We start from the raw sequence: 21,613 nt of genomic DNA on the forward strand, positions 1-21,613 counted from the left end.
AAAAAAAAAAAAAAAAAAAAAAAAAAAAAAAAAAAAAAAAAAAAAAAAAAAAAAAAAAAAAAAAAAAAAAAAAATAACGTGAGGGGCTACGTGAGGGGATAAGGTGAGGGGATAAGTGAGGGGCTACGTGAGGGGCTACGTGAGGGGATAACGTGAGGGGCTAATGTGAGGGGCTAACGTGAGGCGCCACGTGAGGGGCTACGTGAGGGTCTATCGTGAGGGGCTAACGTGAGGGGCTAAGTGAGGTGCTAACGTGAGGGGCTAAGTGAGGGTCTAACGTGAGGGGCTAACGTGAGGGTCTAACGTGAGGGGCTAACGTGAGGGGCTAAGGGAGGGGCTAATGTGAGGGCCTAACGTGAGGGGCTAACCGAGGGGCTAACGTATCGGGCTATGTGAGGGTCTAACCTGAGGGTCTAACGTGAGGGTCTCCCGTGAGGGGCTAAATGAGGGGCTAAGTGAGGGGCTAAGTGAGGGGCTAACGTGATGGGCTCACTTGAGGGGCTAATGTGAGGGGCTACTTGAGGGGCTAACGTGAGGGGCTAAGTGGGGGGCTAACGTGAGGGGCTATCGTGAGGGGCTAACTGGGGGGCTAACGTGAGGGGCTAACGTGAGGGGCTAATGTGAGGGGATAACGTGAGGGGCTTCGTGAGGGGCTACGTGAGTGGCTAAGTGAGGGCCTCATGTGAGGGGCTAAGTGAGGGGCTAACATGAGGGGCTAAGTGAGGGGCTAACGTGAGGGGATAACGTGAGGGGCTAAGTGAGGTGCTAAGTGAGGGGCTAACGTGAGGGGCTAAGTGAGGGGCTAAGTGAGGGTCTAACGTGAGGGGATAAGATGAGGGGATAAGTGAGGGGCTACTGTGAGGGACTTAGTGAGGGGCTAAGTGAGGGGCTAACGTGAGGTGCTAACGTGAGGGGCTAACGTGAAAGGCTAAGTGAGGGGCTAAGTGAGGGGCTACGTGAGGGGATAAGGTGAGGGGATAAGTGAGGGGCTACGTGAGGGGCTACGTGAGGGGATAACGTGAGGGGCTAATGTGAGGGGCTAACGTGAGGCGCCACGTGAGGGGCTACGTGAGGGTCTATCGTGAGGGGCTAACGTGAGGGGCTAAGTGAGGTGCTAACGTGAGGGGCTAAGTGAGGGTCTAACGTGAGGGTCTAATGTGAGGGTCTAACGTGAGGGGCTAAGTGAGGGGCTGAGTGAGGGACTAATGTGAGGGGCTACTTGAGGGGCTACATGGGGGGCTAACGTGAGGGGCTAACGTGAGGGGCTACGTGAGGGGTAAGTGAGGGGCTAATGTGAGTGGCCAACGTGAGGGGCTAACGTGAGGGGCTAGCGTGAGGAGCTAAGTGAGGGGCTAACGTGAGGGGCTAACGTGAGGGGCTAAGTGAGGGGCTAAACTGAGGGGCTTACATGAGGGGCTAACGTGAGGGTCTAACATTAGGGTCTAAGTGAGGGTCTAACATGAGGGTCTAACGTGAGTGGCTAAGTGAGGGGCTAAGTGAGGGGCTAAGAGAGGGGCTAACGTGAGAGGCTAAGTGAGGGGCTAATGTGAGGGTCTAACGTGGGGCTAAGTGAGGGGCTAACGTGAGGGGCTAACGTGAAGGGCTAACGTGAGGGGCTAAGTGAGGGGCTAACGTGAGGGGCTAACGTGAGGGGCTAATAGGGTATAACGTGTGGGGCTAAGTGAGGGGCTAAGTGAGGGACTAACGTGCCGGACTAAGTGGGGGGCTAACGTAAGGGGTAACGTGAGGGGCTAACGTGCGGGGCTAAGTGAGGGGCTTACGTGAGGGGCTAACGTGAGGTGCTAACGTGAGTGGGCTAAGTGAGGGGCTAACTTGAGGGGCTAACATGAGGGGCTACGTGAGGGGCTACGGGAGGGGCTAACGTGAGGGGCTAACGTGAGGGGCTACGTGAGGGGCTACGTGAGGGGTCAACGTGAGGGGCTTAGTGAGTGGCTAACGTGAGGGGCTAAGCGAGGGGCTAACGTGGGGCTAACGTGAGGGGCTAAATGAAGTTCTAACTTGAGGGTCTAACGTGAGCGGCTACGTGAGGGGCTACGTGAGGGTTAATGTGAGGGGCTAACGTGAGGGGCTGAGTGGCTAAGTGAGGGACTTTGTGAGGGGCTAACGTGAGGGTCTAACGTGAGGGGCTAACGTGAGAGGTAAGTGAGGGGCTAAGTTAGGGGCTAAGTGAGGGGCTAACGTGAGGGGCTAACGTGAGGGTGTAACGTGAGTGGCTAAGTGAGGGGCTAACGTGAGGGGCTAATGTGAGGTGCTAACGTGAGGGGCTAAGTGAGGGGCTAACGTGAGGGGCTAACGTGAGGGGCTAATATGCTGTCCGGTGTTCCTGTGCCCAGGAAGGCTGTGCTGTGTGAATGCTTCATCCATGAGCTTAATTCAGCCAGGAGCTATGGTGTGGTCAGCCCTGAGCTCAAGGTGAACGAGTCAACAATACGTATTAAACAAGGGGTGTTTCATCAGAAACCCCAGGTTATGTCCTGTTTGGTTGGTGACAATGGGACCAGAGGCTCGCAGGAACCCAACCCTTGTCTGCCCGGGAACAGTGGTTTGGTGTCTGTGGTGACTTTACAGAACATAACTGCAAGAAATAACGAGAACTGCCTGTATCTGGATGAACGACGACTTCCCACTGTAAGAAAATGGGCTGAGATGGAATTTTCCACGGAAGGAGGACATCGGCTCCTTATCTTAAGGATGCAGCCCTTATCTGTTCCCTTCGTGGTGACAACTGTGCTCGCACTGCTTTCAGCTTGGCGAATGGTACGTGCTGTGTGTAATAAAGCAATGCAGACCTCCCAGGGACGCGCGCAGGACTCACATCAGCCTCTGTAGCCCACAGTTGGGGAACTTCATGGCTCGACACAACAGATTCACGCCTTCGCTCCCCAGGCTGTTGCTCGACAGACACAGGTGAGTCAAACTCTGGTTGCTGATGAGGGCTGAGGCCAGGTCCTGGCAGCCGGCAGCTGTGAGGCCGCAGTTCCCCAGTCTGCGAGGAGAGAGCCGAGGAAGGAAAGGGTGAGGTCTACTCTGGAGGTTCCCTCCCTCCCTCCCTTGCAAGGAAGGGAAAGAAATGCCACCCCAAGACTGACCAAGCCCTTGCAGACACGCGGTGATGTCACACTGTGTCTTGCATTTAACTTGCAAACCCAACCTCGATATTCTAAATGTTGGGGGTGACTAGATCTGCTGTCACCCACAAGGGGAGACACACGGACAAGGCCACCTTGCTCCCATCCAGGTGTCCTTGCTCCTCACATGTGCTACAGTGTGTGGTGTGGCCGAGATTAGGGACCTCCCTGTTTAGAAGGTGACCTTCCTATTCCATCTGTTCCTCCAAGCTTAATACACAACAGCACTTGGAAACAAGAATTTCATAGTACTTCTGTCACGGGATTCTGGCAGAGTTCAATGCATTAGCACATCTCAAGTGCTTAGAACAGCGCAAAACCAAGCATTTGCTCCATATTGCTGATGGCGATTTATTTTGATGAAGAAATGCTGGCTGGGTTGGATTAGAAGGGGGTTCAGATATGTAAGCCTGAAATATGCCATTTTGGCATAAGGATGAACTTAAGCTGAAAGTAACTGAAAAAAAGCAGACACAGGAAGGGCTCTGTGCTCTCCCCCATCTGCGTAAAAACAGGGCATGCATTTCCCTTGTACATGTGTCCTTTCTCTTTGGTACCAGCAAGAGAATGACCCTTGTCACCAGAGACAAGGCACGGAGATGAGTCGCCATATAACCTTTATCTACCATTAGGTCCCCTCATATACTTCCTAGTCACCTACCCACAATTTATCAGCCCCTAGAAGCTCCAAACGCCTTTTATCTAATCACTTCTCCACAATTTAGCTTAACTTTGTTAAAATGATATATAAGCTTGAGTCTAACCACTTCTTTGGGTTTCTCACATCTTTTCTGGGAAGCCTCCCTGCACATTAAAAAAAAAAGTAGTACCAATAAAATATGTGTGCCCTTTCAGCTATAAAAAATCATCAGTTTAATTTGCAGGCCTCAGACATTGAACCTAAGAGGTTAGAGGGAAAGTTTTTTCCCTCCCATACAGACTGAGAGAACGAAGGTATGCTGGCTTCTAATGTGATTGCTCCCCCCTCAGAACTTTAAAGGGTAATTTGTGCCATTTTGTTTTCACTTTTTGCTGTGACTTTAGACTCAAACTCCCCATGAAAGAGGGATGTTATTGACACGGCATGCTTTGGGAGTGGTGGAGGAAACAACTTTGCCCAGATTGTAGGTCATCAAGGGGGAGATTTCCAAGCCTTAGGTATCAAACTGGAGCTCATGTTTTAGCTTTGCCTTTTATTCCCTATGCGACTCTAGACAAGAGATTTCCCTTCTCCTGGATTCTGTTTTCCTTATCTGCGAATGGGGTGAAAATAATTCCTACCTGGCAGGTTGTGAAGATGGCACTAATGGGACTAGAACACTCAGCACAGGGGCGCCTGGGTGGCACAGCGGTTAAGCGTCTGCCTTCGGCTCAGGGTGTGATCCCAGTGTTACGGGATCGAGCCCCACATCAGGNCACCCCCCCTGCCTGTGTTCCCTCTCTCCCTGGCTGTCTCTATCTCTGTCAAATAAATAAATAAAATCTTAAAAAAAAAAAAAAAGAACACTCAGCACAGAGCCTGGCGTTCAAGGGCGCCATAGACAGCAGCTCCGGCCATAAGCTAAGGCTCCTGGATTTTGGCATTGGTGAACTTTCCAGTATATAACACAGCACTGCTAACTCTAAGCAGAATGGTTAGAGATCCCCAGAACTTGTCTTTTAACCGTATGTCTGTACCCTTTAACCAACCTCTCCCCATTTCTCGCCCCAGCCGCAGCCCCTGGCAGCCAACGTTCTTCTCTCTGATTCTACGCGTTTGGCTTCTCTCCTAGATTTTTATATTGTTCAGTTTGGTAGAAAAGACACAGATGTTTTTACTGGGTCTTTTTTTTTCTTTTTAGTACCTCCATATTGGGGTATTCCCATGGGGTCAGAACTCCCATTCTAACCCTTGGCTTAGGCACCCACTAATTCCCCTCCCTCGTTTCCCCACCATTTGGGCCGTATCGTCTAAGAGAAAGGAGCCCTGGCAGAAAAAAGTGCAACTCACACCAGCTTCTGCAGGGTGCCCTGTGAGGCTGTCAAGGTGTCACAGAGAGACTTTATGCCCTGGTTTGCCACCTCATTTCCCACCAGGCTGAGAAATTTTAGGCTGATGGATGTAACAAGGATCTGGGAGATCACCAGGCAACAGGCAGGGGTTAGCCCGCAGTGATCCAACCTGCAGAGATAAACAACGTGAAACACGTTCTCATTTCTCTCCCCAAAACAACCCCTCTCCCTGTGCACCAGCGACTCTGGCCGTTTTGCTGACTTCTGGAAGCCATTGGCTGTAGGCTCAGGGTCTGAGCATTTGCTCTTCCTTGTGTTTGCACCACCCCCCTCATCCCCAACCCCACATCTTTATGTGGTTCAATTTTTCATTCGGGTCTCCTGAATGTCACCTCTACTGAGTTAGCCAGGCTCACAACCTTACTGAACTGTGCCTGTCCCGCCCCGCCCCACCCCACCTGAATCCCCCTCTGCAGCACTATTTCATGCATAGCGACATCACCACATAGTTGCTCTTTAAAAAAAATCGGAGTATATCTGACATGTAATATTGTATAGCTAAATCGTGGGAGGAGCCGAGATGCCCTTCAACAGATGACTGGATTAAGAAGACGTGGTCTGTATATACAACNTAAGAAGCTGTGGTCCATATATACAATGGAATATTACTCAGCTATCAGAAAGAACGAATTCTCAACATTTGCTGCAACATGGACGGCACTGGAGGAGATAATGCTAAGTGAAATAAGTCAAGCAGAGAAAGACAATTATCATATGGTTTCTCTCATCTATGGAACATAAGAACTAGGAAGATCGGTAGGGGAAGAAAGGGATAAAGAAAGGGGGGGTAATCAGAAGGGGGAATGAACATACTTTCTAGTGACAATGATATTCAACTTCTTAAAGCTACAGTTTTCTCATCTGTTAAATGCGGCTAATCATACCTGTTTCATAAAGGTGTATGGGCATTAAAGAAGCAAATAGAAGTAACTCACATTTACTGAGATCACTGCAAATGTTCAATAACCATTAATGTATAATGTGCCAGATGCAGTGTTTCTTCAAAAATGAAGAAAGCAGAGCTGATGCCTACAAGGAGCCTACTGACTTCTAAGAGGCGTAAGACAAGGCACCAATAACTCCAACCCCAAGTCCACAGGGCCATGACTGGGAGAGGCACTCCAGGTATCAATGACAGCATGGAAGCAGAAAAATGCAGAGCGTGTCTAGAAAAAACAATGGCCCAGTCTAGCTAGAGCCTAGGCTCTATCTTCACTCATCGGAAACATGTTTACTGAAAAACTGTGCCAGGCTCCAGGAGATACAATGGAGCTGCAGGCAGGCTAGATCCTGGGGTGGGGGGACAGATGGGGTGTGCAAGGAGCACAGTATCTGCTAACCATGGGCTCACCCCTTGAAGGGGAGCTCTTGCTAACCATGGGCTCACCCCTTGAAGGGGAGCTCTTCAATAATAAACTCTAACTCTTCTAGAAAAAAAAAAAGAAGGGGGAATGAACCATGAGAGACTATGGCCTCTGAGAAACAAACTGAGGGCTTCAGAGGGAAGGGGGGGTGGGGGAATGGGATAGGCTGGTGATGGGTAGTAAGGAGGGCACGTATTGCATGGTGCACTGGGTGTTATACGCAAGTATGAATCATGGAACTTTACATCAGAAACCAGGGATGTACTGTACGGTGACTAACATAATAAAAAAACATTAAAATAAAAAAATATTGCATAAGTTTAAGGTATAAGCGTGTTGATCTGAAACATTTATATAAGGCAGTATGATTGCCCTTGTAGCATTAATGAGCATCTCTATCAGATCACATCATTAGTTCTTTTTTGTGGTGGAAATAATTAAGATCTAGTCTCTTAGCAAGTTTTCTGTTTCTTGTCTATAATTATTATACCGTATGCTAGGTCTCCAGGACCTATTTACCTACTAGTTGCAAGTCTGTACCTTTCAACAACATAGTTCTACTTTCCCCCACCCCCCAGTCCCTGATAAACACCGCTTCACTCTGTTTTTATGAGTTCAGCATTTTTTAAGATTCCATATGTGAGATCATGTGGTGTTTGTCTTTCTCTGACTTATCTCAGTTTGCATAGTGTCCTCAAGGTCCAGAGATGTGGTGGCAAATGGCAGGATTTCCTTCTTTCTCAGGACTCTTTGCACTTGCTTATTGTTTGTCTTCCTCTCCAGAACGTCATCTGGATGACCCTGGCTTGGGATGGCAGCTCGCAGTTTACAGAGCAAAAATGTGTGTGGTGCAAAGTGAAATGCTGGTCCGCAGTTGCTCTGTGTCAATTAAAGCTCAAAACAGAGCTTCTCTGTCTCAAGCGTACCGTAAGCATCCGGTAGCAGTCTCTTTAGACCAAGTTAGTCTAATCGACAAGACACATGCCCAGGGTCTGCAAAACCACGGTAACAGCCCCAAACTGCAAATGACCGAAACGTCCCTGGACAGGTCAAGGTCTACACTCACCGGGCTGCATCCGGCCTACTGAGTGGTACTCAGCATGAGAAATGAGCGTGCGATTGCAAACAGAATAGCATGGGTCATGGATCTGAGGGGCATTTACTGATTGAAAAAAAACCAATCTTGGGGTCGCCTGGGTGGCTCAGCCAGTTAAACATTGGACTCCTGATTTTGGCTCAGGTCCCGATCTCAGGGTTGTGAGCTCGAGCCCCAAATCCAGCTCCACACTAAGCGTGGAGTTTGCTTAAGATTCTCTCCCTCCCCCACCCCTCCCCCCACTTTTGCGCGCGCGCTCTCTCTCTCTCTCTCAAAAACAAAAACACCCCACCAAAACAAATTAAAGAAAAAAAAAGGAAAAAAGCCAATCTTAGGACAGGGACATACTGTATGATTTCACTTGTTAAGCATTGTCCAAATGATAAAATCATGGAGATGGAAAACATCCGTTATTTCCAGGGATTAGGGATGGTGTGGCTGGAAAAGGGAACAGGGCTTTGGCACTCGATTGTGGGTATGGCGTGGTTTTATGAATCTTACTCATGACAGACGGACACAGGACATCCACGCATTCGTGTCAACATCCTGGGTCTGACGTACTGTGGTCACGTAAGATGCAACACCAAGAGAATTGCCCGAAGGGTTCCTGTCACCTAATTTTTTTATTATCTTTATGAACATGGAAAGTTACAGTTTCGTCGTAGTAAAAGATGTGTAATAAAGCTTATCACCTTGACCACTTGTACGTGCAGAGGGGAGGCGTGGAGTGCCTACACACAGTTGCACAACCACCACCATCCCCTCCAGATTGCCCTCTTCTCTCTGATAGGTTTGCAGCTTGCTGTGAACAAGGATTTAAAAAGGAAAGACGACAGTGGCAAAACCAGAAATGCAGAAGCCACATCCAGGACGTACCTCAGAGACTCTAGTAAGCAGTTGGGGTGTCTTAACGCTTCGCAGGCCATCGTCAGATCCGCAGCCTTCAGGTGAGTGCTCTCCAAGTTCAGGTATTTAATATTACGGTTGGTAATGAGAGTGATCCAGAGATGACGAAGGCCCCGGGTAACCTGCGCCCCTTTAAATCTACCAGAGAGAAAGCAGAAAATACGCGCGCGACACAGGTGACAGCTCTATCCCGATTTTCCCAGTTCCCCTCTTCTCCCATTCCAGCTCTCTTACCTGTCACTGTTTGCAACTATGTAATCTCAAAGATTTTTAACATCTTGTCAGTGACTCTACACCCAATGTGGGCATCGAACCCATAATCCCGAGATCAAGAGTTGCACACTCCACCCACTGAGCCAGCTGGGGGCCCCACGTTTATTTAATCTGAAAGCAACAATCCCGAGCATCTGGGATGCATCAGGCCCTGGAAACAGTGTTAAGCCATGCGGATTCTCCACGTTCCCACGGAGTTCGATCTCATGGGGAGAGAGACACTCAACAAAGGGCTGAACGAGAGAGTTATGCTGAAGAATGACATACAGTCATCCATTAAGAACAGAGCACAGGGGCGCCTGGCTAGCTCTGTCGGAAGACCATGTGACTCTTGATCTCGGGGTCATGAGTTCGAGCCCCTCACTGTAATAGAGATTACTTAAAATCTTAAAAAGAACAGAACTATAAACAGATATGGTCAAGTTCAGGCTGAAGAAAAAGGTCAAATGTCAGAAGAATGTATGTATCGTGACACCATTTGGATTAAAAACAGTCGTTTGCCAATATATACATGTCACTGCATGGGAAGTTTGTGAGTAATTAGGGAAATAGGAAGTTGAAGAGGCATCAGAGGATTTACTTAAAACCCTCGTAACACCGAATCTCGTTACCATTATGACGCGTTACTGCTGTATTCCAAATACGATGATGACACAGACAGGCTCATCGCCGCATGGCAAGGGCTGAGAGCAGGAGTTCCTGGGGGAAGCACCAGGGTAAAGCCGGTGGAGGGGTTTGGTGCAGGATGGAGGTGAACAGGGCACTGTCAAGACTCTGGCCTTGCCAGGCTCCCTGGCACAGTCCAGCTTACGGAAACGAATGAGGGAAGAGATCGAAGAGGCAAGAAGGGGAAGATGTTTGCATGGAGAAGGCGACTTGCTCTAGTCTTGGGTGTCGCATATGCTACTAGCGGTCTTGGAGGGAAGAGTCCAGAACAGAACCTTTGTCTGCGGCAGAACTAGCGCTTCCCCTCCTACTCCAGGTGCTTGGTGAGTACCCTGGGGCCTACCACAGGCCCAGGACCTTACTGGGTGTTCAAATATTTGTTACCTTGTTAATGACCCTAAAAGCATTAAGAACTGATTGAAAGCCTCCCGTAAGTCAAGTACTTTGATCTTGCAATGGCCTCACGCTCCACCCATTTGCCTGCAATGAGCTCCCTGCAACTTTGTCTCTAACCAACTCCTATTCATCCTTCAATACCCAGAGTGAATGAACCTGCCTCGATAATCCCTTCACAGTGTCTTTAGCTTCTCCCTATTGTGAGCTTTTGGGAACTTGGTTCCTTTATCTTCCACAGCAGTTCTCCCCTCCACCCACATTCTTAGATGGGTCTCTTCCGGTGGGCAGGAGAAGAGAGCAGTGACATAGGCACACAAAGGGGCGTGTACGGGGGGCCAGATAGCCTTACATCAGACTCTCTACTTTACATGTTGGCTGCCTCAGGCTGATGCAGAGGGTCTTCATGGCCCGTTCGTTCAGGACGCTGCCACTCAGGTCGAGCTGGCGCAGGCTTGGGTGGGTGCCGAGCACAAAGCAGAGACTGTCCCAGCACTCATGGGCAAGGGTCCTCGTGGGCATCCTACATTGGAGAAGGAGATCAACACTGGCTTCCACGGGATGGGGTTCAACACGAGCAACTGTCATGACAGTGTCGGGGGAGAGAAACCAGTCTGTTATGGTGACACGGGGATGGCCTCGGAGGTCCCGAGGCCGATTCAGTGATGCTGCTTTGTGCTTTGAACGCACACTCACCCGCCCTGCCTCCCGAACGTCGTAACAGCCCGGGGGGTACCTACCGAGGTGATGTGGGGTTACCACATCTTCAGTGGGGTTGCCCTTAGACCTAACTCCCCCTTGAGTGTAAAATGGTGCAGCTGCTGCAGAAAACAGTGTGGAAGTTGCTCAAAAAAGTAAACGTAGAGCTACTGTATGATCCAGTAATCACTGAAATCAGGACCCTGAAGACGTCTGTGCACTATCATTCCCTACAGCCAAGATACGGAAACAACCTGAATGTCCACTGATGGCTGAGGGATGAGTAAAGACAATGTGGCACGCATGCATACACACATACACACACACACACACACACACACACACACACACACACACAGGAGAGAATGGTAACTATGTGAGGTGATGGATATGCTAATTAGCTTAATCATGGTGATTGTTTTACCAAGTTGTCCATCTGAAATATGTACAATTTTTGTTTATCAATTATATCTCCATAAAGATGGGAAGGAAGGGGCACCTGGGTGGCTCAGTCAGTTAAGCATCTGTCTTCGGGTCAGGTCATGATCCCAGGGTCCTGGGATCGAGTCCTGCATCGGGCTCCCTGCTCGGTGGGGAATCTGCTTCTCCTCCCTTTCCCCCTTCCCTTGCTGTGCTCTCTCTCTAAAAAATAAAATCTTTAAAAAAAAAAAAAGAGGGCACATATGGTTATGGGCACTGGGTGTTATACGCAACTAATGAATCGTTGAACACCACATCCGAAACTAACGATGTATTATATGTCGGCCAATTGAACATAAAAAAATAAAGATAGGAAGAAAAAAAGACTAAAATGGCAAAATAAAAAAAAAAGAATAAAATGAAAGACTCACCCTTGGGGAATGAGGGTCTGTGCGTCAGTGAACTCATCCTTCGAGAAGCTCTCATGGACATCCACCCGAATTTTCTGCAAATACCGACAGCGCTGCAGACAGAAAGAGGACACCATCAAGTCCATCCGGCGGTTTATCGGAAGCCACACTTCGCGGAAGCCGTTCAATGCCGAGCAAACAAACTCATCATCTTGAGTCTCAAAAAGACAGTGGAAGGCGTCCAGCAAGTCTGGTGGGGCGGGGGCGCTGGCCTGTTGCCCCAGCAGAGAGATCCAGCTCAGAAGCCTCTGCTTCACGGCCAGGCGGACACGACGTCCCAGCAGGACTTCCAAAGCCCCCGTCACCTCTTTGCTCATGAGGCCAAACAAGAAACGCTTCATCTGGAGCAGGTGGGCATTGGAGTTGATCTCTTTGAGCTCCACCAAAGTCCTCAGGCTCTCCATCAACACGGGGTAGGGATTCCCCTCCATTTCCAGTCCTTCTAGAACGTAGTACAGAGCAGCACAGAACTCCTGGAGGCTGACGTGTGGGAAGGTGCAGCACCTTCCGTGGCCACCATCTTGGAGGAGAATGTTCATGTGAAACAGAGCGGAGAGCTCAGACTCCTGGAGTCTGTGAACACTGAGGTCATCTCCATAAAATACAAATCTTCTGTTCCACACTCCCTGCACAGCCATGAGGCACAGGCTCTTCAGGACGGCTCTCTCTTCCTGGTTGAGACAGCGCTGGGATGCATCTCGTGGAGTGAGCTGATGGAACACAAAAGTGGCATACAAGCCCGTGAGGGTCTGGCAGGTAGGGGGGAGGCTCTTTCCCGATGCCTCCTGCAGATTCAGAGCCTCGCAGATGATCGACCCCACGACAGGGACTTGGCACTCGTCAAACAGGGGGTGGTTGTCCACCACCGAATGCAAGATTTGCGTCCTCTGATGCTCGTTCTTCATGTGATGAAGGAGCAGCTGGATCCTCTTCTCCACGGAGATGCCCCCAACGAACAAGTAACGGGGCGACGTGAGCACAGATTTGAGCTTCTCTATGCCCGCGTCTCTGACGGTGATCATCAGGTAGGACTCAGGGAGCAGGACTTTCTTCAGCAGGCTACACATCACAACAGACGTGGGTTGTTTGTCCGCCCAGTGTTCACAGAGATTAGTGTCATCGTCTGGGAAGGCGAAGTCCAGGTCATCGAAACCATCAATGAGAAGCAAGAGCCTTTCTGGTTGGGACATGATCTCCATCATTGGAACCTGGGAGTCTGGCCACTCTCTGGAAATTAACTCTGCAAAGCTGGCCTCCCTCATGCATTGCATGTCTCTGGCACGGAGGAAGAAGACGTAGGAGAACATGCCCCGGTAGAGTTCACCCCGTGCCCAGTAGAGCAGGACCCTTCTAGCCAAAGTGGATTTCCCGATTCCTGATTTTCCGTGCAAAACCACAGTGTGAGGCTGGAAGCCCCTCTGGTCTGGATCAAAAGCAGCAAGCAACGTTTGCATTTCTGGACAGTGAGAGGCAAGTTTCTGAAAACCAGGGTATTCATCCAACTTTGTAGCAAATTTTGTCATCACATAGCCCTTGTAGTCCCCCATGTTACCTCCATGGCCCAAGCTGGACAGGGCTTGAAGAGAGAAGAAAAACAGGAAATAACATTTGAAGAAAGTCTGGAGTTTAGGAAAAGGCAAAACAGAACAAACCCCAAAACCCTGGACCTAGAATCAATGGACCCTGAATCAGTCTTTTGTTCCTTCCTAGCGGTGTGCTGATAACTGGCTCCCCCCCTCATTCAGAGATCACTTCCTCAAAGCTTATGAACAGCCTGCTAGCTAGCTCTGTTTGTCCCTTTGGCCCGATCTTTCTTTTCAGCGCTTACTACCTGCCACATTACGTTTTTGTTGGCTTACTGTCTTTCTCCCCTTAGTAGACTGTACGCGGGGACTTTGTTATTTACCGTTGTCTTTATTATTTATGATAATGCCTCGACCCTGCGGACACTCCAGTATTTGTTAAATGAATAGTCTACGCCAAACACTCCAATGTGGTCTCTGAAAGACAGAGAGGCTTGGGGGAGCTGAGGATGTGTGCGCCGTGGCCCTGAGTTCTAGGCTTGCGAGACAGGCGTGCATCTCCAGCAGCTCTGGGCTACCGCGGAGAAAGACCTCCACACATGGGGATCGTACTCTGCCTGAAGAGGCAAGCACGGCCCTTGAAGTCAGACAGATCCTGCTTGAAATTCCATGTTCTACTGTATGGTGTCAGTTTCTGAGCCTCCGTTTCCCCACCTCGGCGATGAGATAAATATTTATCACAACACTTTAAGAGGATGTGAAAGAGAGAATGTGCCTTCAAAATTTATTTGCACAGGGCCTGGCAGAAATGATTAATGGTCACCATTGTCATTACAAACCATAATTCTTTCCCATGATCTGGTTTTATTTTTATCCCAGCACTTTTCTGAAACAGCAGTTTTTTATGCATCCCGTTATTGTCTAGCCCCTAGACTGTGATTTAAGTTGCATGAAACAACTTTATCTCCATACCTCCAGCCTCTTCGATAGTCTCTGACGTCTGATAGGTAGTCAGTACCATGAAAAACCCCTCCAATCCTGGGTCTTTTCATTTGCAGGTAATAGTATTATCTTTAAAGAAAGGAGCAAGACTCTCTCTGTATAGGTATATAAGGCCATAGTAATGGTCTCTACATAAAGTCTCTACAGAGAAGTTCTAAATCTTTTTTTTTTTTTAAAGATTTTATTTATTTATTCGACAGAGATAGAGACAGCCAGCGAGAGAGGGAACACAAGCAGGGGGAGTGGGAGAGGAAGAAGCAGGCTCATAGCAGAAGAGCCTGATGTGAGGCTCGATCCCACAACGCCGGGATCACGCCCTGAGCCGAAGGCAGACACTTAACCGCTGTGCCACCCAGGCGCCCCGAGAAGTTCTAAATCTTAAACTCCATTATTGTGTATCAGGGACAGGTATTAAGAGACCTGTATTTTAAGGACCACAGGAAGCAGACCTTGAGATCTGAACAACCTCTATTTGCTGAGCTCAGACCGATGCATTACCCTCAAAGGACAGACTATGCTCCTGGGGTGTAGGTTTTCAGAAAGGTTAGGCAGCCCCAGGACGGTAAGTCTGCAGTTGAATTCAGGTCTTCCTCGGCCACATCTCCTCCCATGACTCAAATCACATCTGTGACCTAGAGTTCCAAATCTCCCTCTGTGGCACCGACTTCTTCCCCAAGATCCCAGGCTCATGTGTCAAACTCACCACCCACAGGGACCTCGAATTCAATGCATCAAAAACTCATGTTTTACCTCCAACCAGAAACTCCTTCTCATAAGTTTCCTATGAGTGATAATTAGAAAAAAAGTTTCTATTTGTGAACTTCCTTTGGAACTGATGTTTGGCTCATTGCTTTCTCCGTAAACCTAATTTTAGCCCCGTCTCCCCTTCTATGGTGGTTTGTTCATCTATGAAATGGGGATATTAATACCTCCCTTATGAGACCAGTGTAGGTGCCACGGCATAATCATAAGACCTGGAGACCAGCACCTGGCCTGTGGCAATTATTCTAGAGAGGCCATCGATATTGGTATTTATTACCACTCATCCCAGCTGAAAATGGAAAATTCTGGCAACTACTGGGTCTTCAAGCGTTTGTCCAGTGAAAGGTTACATAATGCACCCAAGACTAATATAGGTTAGGTCGTAGAGGTGGAACAAAAGCCCAGCTTGAAAGTCAAATAAGTCAGTGACTCCTGGCATCACCATCGATCACACTGTCCAACTAGAAAGGTGGGAGCCACTCCTGAAACTTTTTTCTGAAACCTGAAACAGCAACTTGTATTAAATATCTCAGAAGTCAAAGCACTTCCATCCATCAGCACTTCCTTGTACGTCAATGTTCATAGCGGGATTATTTGCAATAGCCAGGAAGCAGAGAGAGCCCAAATGCCCATCGTCTGATGAATGGATAAAGAAAATGTGGTCTATCTGCAGAACAGGATAGTAGAGATGAGCCAAGTGCTGGTACGTGCTACAACGTGGACGAACACAGAAAACATTACGCTAAGTGAAAGGAGCCAGTCATGAAAGACCACACTTGTAGGATGCCACCTATATGAAAATCCAGAACAGGCCAATTCATAGTGGCAGAAAGTGTATGATGGTTGCATAGGGCTTGGGGAAGAAGAGATGTAGAGTGACCATGGGTTTGGGGTTTCTTTGGGGAAGAGGAAAATGCCCTGGAATAAGAGAATGGTGATAGCTGCCCAACTCGGTGAACGTATGAAGAAACCCCACACTGCATTGTACATGAATTACAGCTCAATAAAAAAGGCTCAAGTGACATTCGTCAGGAAAGCCTGCTGTCACCTCCTTGACTGGCCAACTGCTGTTTCGTAGAATCATGGCAGCCGGGACCTCATCTTCATTTTGTATTTTGTTTGGTTTGGTCAACGTGGAAGTCTACATGGTCATATGTAGATATTTTACCACCATCTTGCTGTCACTGTTCTTCAGATGGTGGTATCCACCAAACAAAGGTTGACAGAAGGAATTGAGGAAAAAAAAGATCACCACTAGCCAAGTATCTTTGAACAAACCACGTGCCTATGCTTGTCTCTATATTTAGCACCTGTCAAACGAACTTGTGCTTGATGCCCAAATTCACCGGAATCTCAGGTTTTTGGAATTTATCTTCATACCCAGTGACTGTCTATGATCACAGCGAGCATATGTGACTCTGTCCTTGGCGATGATTCTAGAGCTCTTGGGAAAGAGACTGATGAGCAAAGGGACCATGGACTCCTCTGCCACCCAAACTCCATAGACTGGTTTTCACCCAGCTTCCTTCCAGGATTGGGGAAAAAAAAAAAAGGTGAATCCGTTTTCTTTACCTTGTTCTTTTGTCTCTGCTGCTGTGGCACCACCTTGTTCTAGAGCTTGTGGAATTCCTGCAAAAAAGAGAGGAAGGATGAATTACGTGAGTATCCGAATCAGAGAGGGCACAGACCCACATCCCAGGACCAGTTTGAAACATGGCAGCCGCTGGCTCAGCTAGAGAGACTCACGGTATGTAAAATGAGCACTTGATTCAAAATCAGAAGATAGGAGGTTCTGGTCTCATTCCTGCTTTTTAATTCATTGGGGACCTTGAGACAAGACATTAAAATGAGGGATAAAAGCTGGTGGATAAGAACCAAGGGGGTCTGGAGTCAGATGTAGGATTTAAATGGGAATTCTGTCACTTATGAGGTCTTAGTCAACTTGCTGGGCTTACGGGCTTCTGTATGTTTGTCTGTAAAGCTGGGATAGTAGTTCCTATGTTGTGGGTTTGCTCTGAAGGTTAAATCGGGTGTTTTGGTAGAGGAATAGGACAGCCTCTGGCATGTAATAGCTACCACTGATCGAGAATAATCATTACGTCTACTTATTAAAAAATAGTTTCCTAATGTGGCTAAGTACATATTTGACTTAGGTGTTGTGGGAATGACCTTACAGTATTTGAGGAATAGCCCTAATGGTGGTGTTAGTCTTGTAAATTATATTTAAGAAATGATACAATCAATTATGACAAATGTAATGGAAAACCACTTGAGCATTTTTAAAGCAGAGGAGTCAATTATTAGATGTAAATTTTGGAAAGATCACCTTGGTTGTTATTGTATGGAAAATGGATTGCATATAACCAGAGTGGAACCAGATAAGAGATGCAAAGGAAATGATTCTCATACAGGGTATGGGTAGGAACACATAGAAATGGGTTATATTTCAGATGTAGATCTCCTAGGATTTTGATTCATTGGACGGAAGGTAGAGAAAGAAAAGAGTCAGACTAAAAAGTGACTAGGCTGTAGTGTGGGTAACAGGGGGAATGCATGTTGTCTGAGCAAGCCTGCATCTTTCCCTCTTTGTTTTGGCTTCACTGCTTTGATCCCTTTTGTTGGTCTCCCTTTTCCTCTGCTGAACTATGAGCTTCATAAATGCAGGGGATTTGTACGTACGTTGTCCACGGATATAGCATAAGTACACAGAGCAGGGGCTGGCATGTCACCAGCACTCAAATATGTGGGGAGTTGTATTGAATGTGGTTTCATGCTATCTGGATCTCACCAGCAAAGCCTCCAAAACAGATCCCTAGGTGGAGCTTGTCCTGGCAAAGTCATGAAGTTGCCCAGACTGAAGATGGGAACCCAGAGAGTTGTAAGAAAACTTTAAGATCACAGAGTTCTCTTGGACTTAGATTAAGAAAGACCACGATTACTAGATCCTCAGAACCCAGGACAATCAGCTAACAACAGGATGCCAGACTGGAAAGAACACTGGACTATCAGAAGTCATGGTTTGAGTCCTGGATGGGCCACTAACTAATCACCACGTGGCTTTAGACACATCCATTTTCCCACCACGTCTACACTGACCTGGCACTTCTTTCATGATTGGTTCTTGGTCGTTCTTCATTCGTGTAGAATTTTCTGGTATTTCAGTCAGTGAATATTCTGCAACAGAGAGGACAGGACACAGTAGTCTCAGTAAAGTCATAGCAATTCCCCAGACGAGGGGTGAGAGCATCTCCTGCCCAAATTACTGCGGGGAACCAAGACAAGCCTCAGGATCTCAGTTTGTTCCAGGACTAGCTGCAATGCAGACAATGCAGTCAGATCCTCCAGGGCCACCAGCACAGTGAAGCAACAGAGACTTGTCATAAAGAGCGCTCAGAGTTTGAACTTGTAAAGTCCAGTCCCATTTTTGCCGTCTGGCCTTGGGTAATTCACACGATGAGGCAGTGTATTATGGTTATCAAGAGTTCATCTTCAAGAGTCATCCTCAGCCCCTCTCTTGAACTTAGCTAGTTAACTACTCACTAGAGGCCTGTGAATTGTCCAAATAGAGGTGTCCAACTTACGAGTTCTAACACTGAGCACTTTTTCTCCAGTCTACTTGCTGCAAAACATCTCTTTCAGTGTTTCTTGGGATGAGGTAATAGAACCCCATCCACTGGGGCGCCTGGGTGGCTCAGTCAGTTAAGCGTCTGCCTTCAGCTCAGGTCATGATCCCAGGATTCTGGGATCAGGCCCCACATCGGGCTCCCTGCTCAGCAATGAGTCTGCTTCTCCCTCTCCCGCTGCCCCTGCTTGTGCTCTCTCAAAAGGAATAAAATAAAATCTTAAAAAACCAAAAGCCCCATCCACCCACTTTCTCATGCCAGAAACATGGGCATCATCCGTTATGGCATATCCGCTCTCTGCATTAAGTCCTACAAAAGCAGTGTGTCTGCTTTGAAACATCTTCTGACTGCATTTCTACTTTCTTTAACAGCCATTGCCACCCTGACCCAAGACACCACTCTTTCTCCCATGGGGTACGAGAATGGCCTCCTAGCTCGTCTCCCCATGTCTAGTCATGACTTTCTGGACCACACGACACTTCGGCAATGATGATTAACTGGATTATTTTTACCCCTGTCCCCTTTAAAAGGACTTGCTTCTGCTTTGCTATTATTATTTTTAATATAAATTATTATATAAAATAATTTATTTTCAAGATGCTGTGCTGTTGGACTTGTAGTCTACCACCCCCCCCATATGAATCTCTTGCCTTGTTCCCTCCTGTCTCCATGGTCTAGCCAACTTCTTTGTTAAAGGCTTCATAATGCTGTCTGTGTTGCTCAGTGTGTTCCGCTCTATCATAACCGGTGAGCTTGGCTAGCTGCTTTTCTTCATATTTGTTTCAGCTTGAACTTCCCTCTTCTGGAAAGTGATTCTAGCCTTCATTTCCCTCTGGTGTGGAACAGGAAGCTCTCCTTTTTCGACACCATTTTAAAAAATCACCCATTTATCCCTCTTCCCTGTTGCACTGGAAGCTATAACTCTTTGGCGGGTGACCCATGAGAATTTAAAGGCATGTTAAATAACGAGTCTCATCTTTGTCGCCCGTTAGCTCGTGAATGTGGTCAGGTTGTAGACCTTGGTGGAACCTCTGTTTTAGCCTCTGCCACGGGGAACCTACTTCATCTGGTGTGTTTGAGACTGGATGGCAGGGCGGTTTCCACACCGTGCCTCATCTAGGTCAGCCATCATTTTAATTTTATAGTCTTCGTTTCCTGTGAATATTCTCAACATGTTTTCCACACANCTCGAACCCACAACGCCGGGATCATGCCCTGAGCCGAAGGCAGACGCTTAACCGCTGTGCCACCCAGGCGCCCCAACACACAGAGCTTTTTTGAAGCTCAGAAAGAATAGCTTCTCGTTAAGTCCTTCGCAATTATGGATGCCGAGTCACCTCGGGGATGGTGTACCTGTAGTCTGTAGGGCCGATCTGACTGTTCACCCTTGGGACTCTAAGTTTTCTGTCAACAGTTGAAGAGAAGAATTCCTCCTGATAAAGGAAGGCTGTTTTTTTCTACTACCTTTCTCTTAAATTCCCTAAGCCAATCACACGATTTGATCTGAGTACATTGCAGTAACATGGACACCAACAGTCAGACCAGATCAGTCTTTAGAAGAGTTCCTTGAGCTCTAGTCCTTTAGCTTGGGGCAAGAAATATGGGAGACACCCCCTGTACAACCACCGGGGCTCTCAACAGATGAACGAGGCTTTGTTAACCACTTTGTATACGTTATGTTACTGAGTCTTTGCAACAGCACAGGTAAGCATCTAAGTTACTGTTCCAAGATGTGGAAGCCAAGGGTCAGGGTAAAAGGGGATTTGCCCAAAGTCACACACAGAACAAGTGGAAGGTGCAGAGCTCAAGCTTAGCACCTAGGACTCCAAATCCTGTCTACAAACTTCAACCAAATTCTGTCTGGGTCTGTCTACTCATTTCTTCTCCTTATTTCACAGGCTGGAAACTACTCTAATTTCCAGCCAGGCAGGAAGACTAATGAGTGACTTCTCACAGTTCAGACTCACACCATGGAGGTGGACCCAGTCAGTGACCAAGGATACCTTCCCCATTCCCATGGGAGCTTGAGGTCACCTCCCTTCTCTCCCACCCCCAGGTTTGCCCCAAGTCTTACTCACTTTTCATCTCTTCCCTTGCCTTCTCAGAGAGTGTGGGCAGGTACATCTTGTCAAAGATGTGGATCGATATTTTCCAGGCAAGAGATTCTTTGTAATGCTCATGCAAGAGGGTGGCGAGATGTTCCACACCGGCATTGTTCACTTCAGCCCATGGAAAGGAGCACATTGCCAGTTCTGAAGCATTTTCCATGAGCAGTTTCTTAAATGTCTGAAACTCTTCCTTGCTTAACTGCTTGAAACACCATTGCAGTCCATAGTTGGAAAAGGAGGGTAACTTGGCTTCTTTCATCTTAGTGCAAGTCAGAGCTCAGGTTTTGACGGAAAAGTGGATTCTTTAATAATATGGAGAAATGGTACCTGTGAAAGAATAAGATTCAAAAGAGGATCTTGCATCAAATTCTCAAGTTCATACAATCAACCTCGTCAGCTCACTAGAAACAACATTATCTGTTCCTTTTGTGAAACACACAGAGGAACCCCATTCATGGGTGACACTTCTTCATAGACTTAAAGTTACTTGACATTATATCTATTTACCTTGTTATGAGAATATAAACTCTGGGATGTTTTGCTGCCCTTATCCCTAGTTCCCCAAACAGCACCTGGCATAGAGTCAGACTAAAAACACTTAAAGAATACAAAAACACTAATTGGAAGGTATATGCACACCACTACATTTATTTTTGTTTCGGGAAATAGACTATCATTCTCTAGTAGAAAGTCTGTGTTCTATAAACGGGTGGGCGTGAGCAGTGAGAATTCGGATTTGGAAAAAGGCTTAAAAAAACCCACACATGCAAGCACGCATGCACCGGAAGACAGATTCTCCGTAAGAGCCACACATAGGCAGGTAAACGAAGTGCGATCCTGACAAAACTGAGGGACGTTGGCTCTGCAACAAATGTGGAGTTCCATGTTTGCAGAAACATAAAGCGGCAAAATCACACGGTCTTGATGAATGCTTAAATAGTCTGGAGACATGCTTTGCAAACCAGAACGAGGCATCCTTCAACAAACCAAATTATCTGCTAGTAAAAGCTCCAGCAAATATACTTAGTGGTGGAACTTTGTTTAAAAAAAAAAAAGTCAGAACAGAAGTCAGACTTTCTACAAAGGGCTGGCTGTTTTTGGCTCTGT

The 21,613-nt window shown here is 47.5% G+C and overlaps 1 protein-coding gene across 1 annotated transcript in view; it reads right to left on the reverse strand.

Annotated features, from left to right (window-relative positions):
* Nucleotides 1–20,806, reverse strand: part of NLRP5 (NLR family pyrin domain containing 5) — a 66,430-nt gene extending 45,624 nt beyond the window's left edge. The window contains exons 1-8 of the mRNA XM_034639488.1: nucleotides 20,477–20,806; nucleotides 17,872–17,949; nucleotides 16,348–16,404; nucleotides 11,450–13,064; nucleotides 10,252–10,422; nucleotides 8,538–8,705; nucleotides 5,140–5,310; nucleotides 2,837–3,007 (exon numbers count right to left, since the gene is read on the reverse strand). Coding sequence (XP_034495379.1) covers nucleotides 2,837–3,007; nucleotides 5,140–5,310; nucleotides 8,538–8,705; nucleotides 10,252–10,422; nucleotides 11,450–13,064; nucleotides 16,348–16,404; nucleotides 17,872–17,949; nucleotides 20,477–20,765 — 2,720 coding nt within the window. The 5' untranslated portion in view covers nucleotides 20,766–20,806. The remainder of the gene's footprint in view (nucleotides 1–2,836; nucleotides 3,008–5,139; nucleotides 5,311–8,537; nucleotides 8,706–10,251; nucleotides 10,423–11,449; nucleotides 13,065–16,347; nucleotides 16,405–17,871; nucleotides 17,950–20,476) is intronic.
* Nucleotides 20,807–21,613: the final 807 nt, after the last annotated feature.

The sequence above is a fragment of the Ailuropoda melanoleuca genome, chromosome 12, assembly GCF_002007445.2.
Source record: "Ailuropoda melanoleuca isolate Jingjing chromosome 12, ASM200744v2, whole genome shotgun sequence".
NCBI lineage: Eukaryota > Metazoa > Chordata > Mammalia > Carnivora > Ursidae > Ailuropoda > Ailuropoda melanoleuca.